The sequence below is a fragment of the Pteropus vampyrus genome, unplaced genomic scaffold (genome assembly GCF_000151845.1).
Source record: "Pteropus vampyrus isolate Shadow unplaced genomic scaffold, Pvam_2.0 Scaffold50, whole genome shotgun sequence".
NCBI classification, from domain to species: domain Eukaryota; kingdom Metazoa; phylum Chordata; class Mammalia; order Chiroptera; family Pteropodidae; genus Pteropus; species Pteropus vampyrus.
In genome coordinates, this window is record NW_011888831.1 from 3,412,150 (window position 1) to 3,421,480 (window position 9,331).

At 49.9% G+C, this 9,331-nt stretch overlaps 1 protein-coding gene across 8 annotated transcripts in view; it reads right to left on the reverse strand.

Moving 5' to 3' along the window:
• Positions 1 to 9,331, reverse strand: part of RAP1GAP2 (RAP1 GTPase activating protein 2) — a 196,730-nt gene that overhangs the window by 16,160 nt on the left and 171,239 nt on the right. For all 8 annotated transcript variants that reach the window (XR_002780235.1, XR_002780234.1, XM_023530466.1 and 5 more), the window contains 3 exons: positions 7,260 to 7,331; positions 6,723 to 6,809; positions 5,157 to 5,291 (listed from right to left, as the gene is read on the reverse strand). Coding sequence is in view for 6 of the 8 variants with exons in the window: in XM_023530466.1 (XP_023386234.1) it covers positions 5,157 to 5,291; positions 6,723 to 6,809; positions 7,260 to 7,331 (294 nt within the window). In the remaining 2 variants the exon portion in view is untranslated. The remainder of the gene's footprint in view (positions 1 to 5,156; positions 5,292 to 6,722; positions 6,810 to 7,259; positions 7,332 to 9,331) is intronic.

Consider the following 9,331-nt stretch of genomic DNA (forward strand, 5'->3'; position numbering starts at 1 on the left):
GGGCTTCATATGAAAGAGTACCAGTATCCCAAAAAGCAGTCCAGAGTTGGACATATATAATTCAACAGGTTGATGGACTAAGGGTGATTAGAAACCACGTGGTTTCAGCCTCTCCTCAAAAAAATCCCCAAGGCCCATGTCAGGGAGGAATCTTCTCCTCAAATGCCCTTGGTGCTGCTGAGTCGGTCAGAGTTTGAGGAGATAGTGGGCTGACAGGGAATTCCAGGGATGTGCAGGGTGGTCATCTGCTGCTCAAAGCAAACAGGAAGGGGTTTGAGTCCTGGTTCTTCCCAGCGTGGTGCGTGAACCTCTCTGAGACACAGTCTCCTCATCTGTACAACGAAGTAATGGTCCCTATGTGAGGATGGCATGATGTGTGCCCAATGCCTGGTGTGACACCTGCTTGCTCAAGGTCAGCTCTCATCTCCCGTTCTTAGGGACAGAAAGAGAGATGATGACTACCTCAAAACCCTAAAATAATGCTCTTTTCAGATAAAATCACCCAGTGACATGGCTTAAACTATTTCACATTTCGATCTGATGTAAAGCTGGAAGCACTAGCCTTCTCGAACTAGGCAGAGTGTGAGATCAAGGTGACAAAGAGAACGAGGACAGTGATCTAGAAAGAGGGAGGCAGAAGAGAGAAGGACAGGCACATGACGCCTTTGCATGGGCATCAGAAGGTCTCCAAGGACCATCCAGCCTCTCTCCCACTCAGCTCTTTGTACATCCAGACCACAATCCATCTACCCTCCTCCCAGGGACGGGTTGCCCGTTCCAGTGGTGGACAGCCTGACCCTTGGAAAGGCTGTCTATGCACCGAGCTGAAATCTTAATATTTCTAAACCCTGGAGCCTGAGACGAGTCAGTTCTATATTTCACACAACTGTCCCTAGCTATCCTCAGGTTCTGCTCTCCACACAGCTAATCATCTCTGGTTCTGTCACCTACCCTCAGTCACCATGGTTTCCCAGCCCTCGGCACACCTCACAGCTTACCTTTGAACAAGTTCTCCTTTGGGAGAGTAAGAAAAGAGGAGTGGGGTCACTTTCCCATTACTTGCTTGTGTCACCTCATTTTAGCCAAGGGTCTGAACACCAGTTAGCGTCATGGAGGGAGCATATCTCCTCCGGGCCAAACATAAACCGCCCTTCCTTACAAATGGGTTTCATGAGTTGCTTCAATTTAACAAAGTCAACTTACGGGACCCAATGCACAGAGATGACCACTAAGGGGGATGTGCCTATCTGTACCAGGCAAGCAACACAGGCAGGGGCCCTTGAAGAGAAAGATACGAATTTCTTGCCCTCTGTGATGGTCCCTAATCGGGAAGTAATGAGGTCCAGAACAGGGTGTTCTGTTCCACTAGCAGCACAAATAAAAGACGGAGGCTGAGGGGAGAAGGAATATCCTTCCACACCTCCAATAGGACAGACCAGCTCCAATCCATCCATGAGCGGCCCCAATCTGGGGGAATTTGCCAGGGTTATCTGTAGCCTGGTGCTCCTCTTCTGCCACTAGGGGTCAGGTCAGACCAGTGCATTAACTACCACAGTTGCTCAAAGGCTGGGAGAAATTCACCTGACAATTCCCTGCTTTCAGGGGTCCCAGTTCTGGGGCCACTGGATGGTCCTCTCCTCCCTGGTCCTTCATTCCCCCTTCTGCATGATGAGGTCAGCAGACGATTGGGCTAGCTCAGAGTTTCTCAAACTGGCTTACACGTGCTTTGTGTACATATCATGTTGATACCTCACGTAGGATCACTGTTTCTTTCCATTTTATTAGAGACCAACAAAAACGTCCACAGCTGGCAGTGACTGAGAATGGCACTGGAGAACAATAGTCTAGAGATCAATAGTTTTCAAAGGTGAGTAATGTACAGCTTCTTTATAAATAAAAATATCCTTGCAAGACTCCAAGAATACGTCCACACACCCCCAACACCAGTGGTCCCATGGCTACTTTTGCAGCATACCTACTTATTCATGTCTTTCAATTGTGAGTTTCACTGCAAAAGTTTAGTCTCTATAATTGGAAAGATATTTTTTATATCATTGGCTAAGTGAAAATGCAAAATTTTAAAGTCTTGTAAAACTTGCAGATTCCTGAGAATATCTCCAAGCACCCCAGTTTGAGAAGTAGGTCTGGATGTCCACAAACCAACTGTTCTCTCATGGAAGAAACACTTAAATTAAAGCCAGTGGAACTGAAGCAAGATGTGAAGAAGAGTTATTCTAAGTGGTGTGAGGTGCCACGAGCACAACCCAGGACAGTAACAGCTCTGCTTCTCAAGAGACAGACAAAGGGTCATCGTGCTGCAGGGTGGGGACAAACAGTCACGAGAAGCAGGGGACAGATGGCTGTGATGGCTTTTAGCCCTGGGAATTCTCAATTATGTTTCCATGTGCCTGTAAGATGAGAACTTTGACAGGAAGGAGATAAAACATGCAACTTTCCTTCGTGAAATCATTTCATACACCACTTCTTGCAAGAGGGATTTCGTGGTGCCTGGATGAGGAACTCCATGAGTAATGCCAATAATTCTGACACCATAGCACTACTCATGAAGAAATACCAAAACCAGAGACAGTTTCCTGAGCTGGGGCAAACCACAGACCTAGCCACAGGCTCGGCCAAAACATGAGAATCTCTCAGGCCACTGCGTGCTACTGTGCCTTGCCTGTCCTCAGCTCCAGCCTCCACGGTTCGGGGGACACGAGGGCAGTGACGGAAGGAATAGGGCAAAAGAGCTCTTGTTCCCTGGCAGGGAGGATTTTAAAAAGCTGCTCATAACCATCAGGGCTCCGAAGGCTTGCTCTGTGCAACCGAACGTGACAGTCTCCTCCTTCACTCCACAGTGCCACCTTGGACATAAGCATGGAGCAGAATGCAGAAATTAGTCTGTCTTCAGCTTACAGTTGGAAGGATTTAGGGTTGAAAATAAAAATTCCCTGGATTATTGGATCAAAGAGAAGTAATGATAAAGTCTTGAAGTAGCTCTCTCTCTCTCTCGGAAACTCCATTAGTCACATCCGCTGGCGACCAAACAGAGCAAGTGCTACTCCTGCCAGAGGCAAGGGGACTGGACAAATCACCTCAGGCCACTCTCCTTTAAACCCATAACCTGTATGTAGCTGCTGGGCCATTTTATCTATTGGGCACCATGGACAGAGTGTCCACGGCCTACAAGCTTTTCCAGGTTATAAAAATATTTGAAATCTGGAAAAACAATTGTTAACTCCAAACTATAGAAAGAAACCTGCAAAACTGAAAACAACAAATGTTTCATTAAATGTCTGCAGTCAACTGCAGCTCAAGTCATATATAAATTACATTTACTGTGGGATGTGGGAACATGTGATAATACTTGATATGATGTGGGGTGGAGCCTACGAAGATGTTCCTATTTACAGGGTCTCGCATTCACCCCTCTCAGCTGGGCTACTCGACCTGGCTCCCTCTTTCCTCCCTGTTCTTCTTCTCCCTCGTCCCCCTCTCCTCTTGATCTTCCAGTTTCTCCTATTTCACCCTGGCTGCCACTGTCCATCAAGGCTGAAACAGATGCCCCAGGAATCTCCCACCAGCCTGGACAAGCAGCTCAGCTCCTGCCCACACCCTCATGAGGAATCTCAGCAGCTGGCCCTGACTAGGCCCAGCAGAGTCCTGTCCTGCTCTCTGCGGTCCAGCCAGGCAGCAAAGGACAAACCCCAGGCTTGCCCAGGCCAGGCTAGAATGGGTGGAATTTTAATTGAGTCGGGAACTGGGAGGCAGCGTCATGTAGCCAGTAGGAACACAGGCTCTGGAATCTGGCAGACCTGGATTCAACTCCCGCATCTGCTGGGTGACTTGGGACAAATTATTGTGTCTTTTTGAGTCTTAGTTAAAATTATACTCATAATTAAAATTGGCTATAAATTAATATACCAAAATCAGTACACCCATAATAATAGCCTTCCCCACAGGGCACAGAGGGCAGTTGTGAGGGTTTAGATGGGATAATGTGTGTTAAGACTTTTCTTCTTTTTTTTTTTTTTACAGGACAATAACAGCTCATACTTTCACTGAGCATTTACTGTATTCCAGGCTATGAGAACCTTTCTGGACTTTATTTCAACAAATTCTCCCAACAGCTCCACCATTTATCCTTCCTGTGTTGTTGACAAAAACAACTTAGTTCAGAAACTTTAAAGACTGTGCCCAGGAGCATACAGCTGGGATTCTAGTAAAGGCAGATCTAACTCTGACCCTACACACTATCTCCAAAATGGTAGCTTTACAAATCACTCTGCAACGAGCAATTTACCAGAACATTTGACCCAAGGACCAGAAAACCTAAGTATGAAACAAGGCTCTACCTCTACGTAGGTATAAGGCTTTGACCAGTCCTGCGGCCTCTCCTCCTGTCCTCTTGTTTATAAATAGAAATAACAAGACCCATTCTACCAACGGCAGAGGGTAACAGCCAGGCTCAGATCAGATACTGAATATAAGTGCCATGTGGACCAACATGCACCTGGCAAGCGCGTGATGAGGAACCTTCTTTATGCCATGCCAGCTAAGTGGCTGTCCAAGCTCTGCCTGAATCCTTCCAGGGACAGGGAGCTCATAACTTCTTTTAGCAGCACATTCTGGTTAAAAAGTTCTTCCCTTTGCAAAGTCCACAGGGACTTGCCTGTAACTCCATGCCATAGACCCTGGTCAGTCTTCCAGTGCCCTGTCAGCTGGGAAGAATCCTTACAGTACCCCACACTGGCTACTGAAGACCCCTAACACTTGTGTCCTTCCTCCTGCCATCCTGCCTTGGGTTTCCCAACCACAAAAGGAAGCAGGTGGAAGCAGTAATGTTCTTGGTTTGCATTGGCTCCTCTCCTGCCACTTTCTCTTTCCTTTCCCCTACTCGTCAGACTCCTAGCCCGGAGAAGATGAACCAGACCAAGGAAGGATGTGGAGAACGCAGCAAACACTGTTGACTGCTTCGACCACTCACACTTCCTGATGCCCCTGCCTTCTGCAAACACCTGCAGTGCCCCTGTGGCTCCCGCCACCTCCGGCTGGCACTTGGGCTCTGGGATCAGGAATGTGGACCTGAGACCTCTTCCTTTGTTTGTCCCATCTCTCCCTGCCACAGCAATCCTCAACCCCTCTTGTACCCGTACCTTAAAAGACTCCAGGAATCCCCCATGGCCCCCATTCTCAAACTTGTCCTCTTCTGGGCCCAGTCCCAGCATGGCCTGTGTGTGGGCGTGGAGCTCATCGTGAAGATTGTCCAGGAGAGCAGCCCTCGTCCGGTCCTGGAAGAGAGGAGGGTAAGAGTTGTGATACTGGCACTGAGGGCAGAGATGTGCCCTCTCCCTGGGGGCTCCAGACACCTGGCCTGGGGGTTGCTTTCCTGGCCAACTACATCTCAGTGACAGTGTGGACTTAAGGCCAGGCTGAGCTCCACGCTCACAGATGCTGCAGTTAATACTACAGCTCCATGTCCAGACTTCTGCTTTCTTCTCTCTGTCCCTCCTCTCTCCCAGCTCTACCCCTGCTGACTTCCAGATCTCTGCCCCAAACTCCATATCCACGTGCCCGACTACCCACTGCTCCTCTCCATTTAGATGTTTATCTAGAGCCACATATACAACCTCCAGGGGGCACCATCCACTCAGACTAGGACTAGCCCTTTCAGAAACCCAGGCTTTGCAGCACCTCCAGATCTGCAGGTCCTGAGGAGCTCATCCCCCAGTGGTCTCCTTGTCAGCAAAGCTGAGACCTAAGAGCCACACCCACAATTCTACTTCCCCCCACCATTATAAACAGAAGTCCATCAAGTCTGGACTGACCCCAAATCATTTCCTCCTATGACCGGTGTAAGCAAGCTGTCATCGTCTGTCTTAGACTTCCGTAATAGCTTCTAACTAGCCACCCATCCTGCCTTTCAATCTATCTTCCCCACCACTGTCAGAGTAATCGTCCAATACACAAATCAAACATCACTCTCCTGACTAAGCACTTCATTAGGGCCCCATCACCTCTAGCTCAAAGCCCTTCTTGATCTGACCCAACTAACATCTCCAGCTGAGTCTCCCACCAGGCCGTCCCCCACAGGAGTCCTTCTCTCAGGCCGCAGCAATTCCTCTGGAGCTCCTTTACAAAGTCATGCTCTGATTTTGCTCTGATTCTTTGCTTATGTTGTTTCCCATGCCTGGAATAACCCTCCCCACTCTATCTTCCTGGCAAAAGGCTCATCAAATATCCAGATATAGCAGCTCCAGGGCCATCCGCTCCAAGAAGCCTTCCCTGAACACAACCCCAGTCCCCCTTGGGAAGAGGCAGTCACTATCCTGAGTCACAGCCCTTGTTCTGGCCTCCATCAGGGCCCAGTGCTGGCATATAGTACCGTACCTGTCTCTTTAGCAACAGCCCCTCCCACCAGCCTGTGAGCTCTGGCAGGGCAGAAACAGAGTCTCACTTATCCCCATATCCCAGAGAACAGAACAAAGCCTGGTACACAGTAGGTGCTCAATAAATGACTGATGAATGGTTGACTAGACCTGAAGTTTGGATTTAACTGCTGCAAAAAGAATGAGTTCCAGTATCAACAAAGGGCTGAAGGCTTAGAGGGGCAAAGATGGTGCTCCCCACCTTGAACAGCCCCCCAAAATAGAACCCGACAGAGGCTGGCTAACAGGTGGCCAGAAGGACAGGAAGAAGACCGTCAGACATCGCACTCTTACCTCCAGCTTCGCAAACTTGTCCGACTTGCAGCAAGCGTTCTCTGCATTGGTGAGCTTGGTAAGCAGGAACTCCCTGAACTCCGGGCCCTAGAACAAACAAGCCTCGGGACTCTCCCAGCCTCAGCAGTGGTGGCAGAACAGGGAGTCTGGGACAGCCCCTGAAAGGCCCCTTCTGACACTGATCGTTTCTAGCCCAGCCAAGCCCACCTGCTAGGATGCCAAAGGGAAACCAACCCTCCACATCCGCAGTGGCGATGCCGTGACTAGAGGCGATTTTTGCCCGAGGCACCTGGGACTGGAGCATGGTATAAAAATGTTTCTTTTAGCACAAGGTCAAACACCCTGACAAGAGGTCCTGTGCTAGGCCCGGTTGGCAGCAGCGGGAGAGATGGGGAGAAACCCCAAGTAAGGAGATGCCCCAACCCTGCCAAGGTCCGCCAACGTTCCCAGCCCAGCTTCGGCCCCACTCCAACCGCCCGTTCAGGTGTGGGGAGTTGGAGTCTTAGAAATGAGAGGAGCAGAGGGAGAGTTTCTTACCTTCTGAAAAACGGGGGGACTGGGCAGAGGTGGGCCAAAGGCAGGCACGTCTTCCCGCGCAGTGACTGAGACCTGAAACAGAGTCCATGTGGGCCAGGAGGGAAAAGATCCAAGCAAACACATTCCACATGCTGTGCCTGGCCCTCGTGGAGCCCCGCTTCCCCTAGCAGACCTGCTCCTCCTCTCCCTTCACCCTTGGCCAGGATACAAATAAAATGCCCCTGTGAGACTCATAGATACTGAGAACTGGTGATTGCCAGATGGGAGGGGGATTTGAGGGCTGGGTGAAAAAGGTGAAGGGATTAAGAAGTACAAGTTGGCAGTTACAAAATAGTCACGAGGATGCGAAGGACAGCATAGGGAATACAGTCGATAATAGTGTAATAATGGTATATAATGCCAGGTGGGTACTAGACTAATGAGGGGAATCACTTTGTAAACTATATAAATGTCTAACTACTATGCTGTACACCTGAAACTAATATAAAATAATATTGAATATCAACTCCAATTGAAAAATAAAAATTTTAAAACAAAACAGAACAATAGCAACAACAACAAAATGCTCCTGTGAGCCATCACCAGCAAGGCAGTTCCTAGAAGTGGGGCTGGACGTCATGGAGCCATTCACATGCTCTCATCTGCATTGCTGGAGGCCAGAAGCAAGTTTGGCAAGATGACTAGATAGGGCTAAGGAGCAGCCTGGGATCCTAATTCTAATGCAGCACAAACACCCAGGAGGCCTTATCTCATTACCTCATTGGATCCGGGTACTAAGCCTACGAAGAAGGTACAGTGAGAATTATTATCCCTGTTTCATTGATGAGGAAACAGATGTCCAAACACAGGAAGCGATCCCCAAAGGCACGCAGGTGATCAGCCACAGAGATAAACAAAGAATCCAGACTCTAGTCAAGGGTTCTTCCCTATAACACTGACTACCAAACCTGGCCACTGGTGGCCAAGAGAGCAGGAGGAAGACCTTGAGAAACATCAGAATCACTTCCAGTGTTTAAAAAATAAATACCCATTGCATGGGCTCCACCCCAAACCTACTGAATCAGCAGCTCTGGGGTGGAGCCAGGAATTTGCAACTGTTAAACACTTCTGAGAGCTTCTGTGTAGCAGGCTAGTGTTTGGGAGCCCTGACCCAACACGCAGGGTCAGTCAGGCTGGGCGAGGCTTGAACTAATAAAGCTCAGGGTGCAGGCTCGGAATGGGGGTGGGGGACACCAAAGTGTGCTGCCGAGGGGTGTGCCAAGCTCTGGGTGGGTGTGCACCTCTGGCCAGCCTGGAGAGGCATGAACTGATAGGGAGAGCACCTTCATCTCCCTTCTGCACGCAGGTGCCCTGGCCTCTTCACCTGTTCTCAGCCCACGAGGCTGCAGGCTTCTCTGGAGACTCTGCCCTCTCCCTTCCCCAGGCGGCTGCTGACGTGAGCCTGGCCCTGGCATGCCGCCAGCCTCCCTGGCCTGTGAAGTAGGGCAGATGCTGAGAGTCTGCCAGACCGGGTGATCAGGCGGCTCGGAGCCAGGCCAAGGAAAAGGCCCTGCCAGGGTCTGGATGGGAAGGGAGTGGGAGAGGGCTGGTCAATACCATGCTCGAGGCTTTCTCTCCCCAAGCTCGAGGCTGTCTGCACGGCCCAAACTGCAGTGCTCAGAGTCAGGAACTGGGGTATGTATGGCTGCTTTGATTTCTGGCTTGTTCCAACTGCCAAACACAGTTCCCCACCACCACCCACAATGCACCTGTGGCACAAGAATCCCACCCACAGAGTCAGAATCTGGGGAGGGAGTGGTGGGAAGTTCACTGACAGGCTGCCGACTGGGACAAGGCCAGAGGCTTTCCCCTTCCTCCCACCTCAACGAGCCCTTCTTCTCAGGCTTGCATCAGAGTGGGCTGTGCTGCCTGGGTAAGTGGCTTCATATATGCTCTTAAATCCACCAAATCTCCCGGCCAGACTAACTCACTGCAGCAGCCATGTCAGAAAAGAAGGGGACAGAATCCTTCCTTGTGACAGCAATTCATCTCCTATCCCCACTGTGTTTCTCTCCTGACTCCTTTCTAACCAA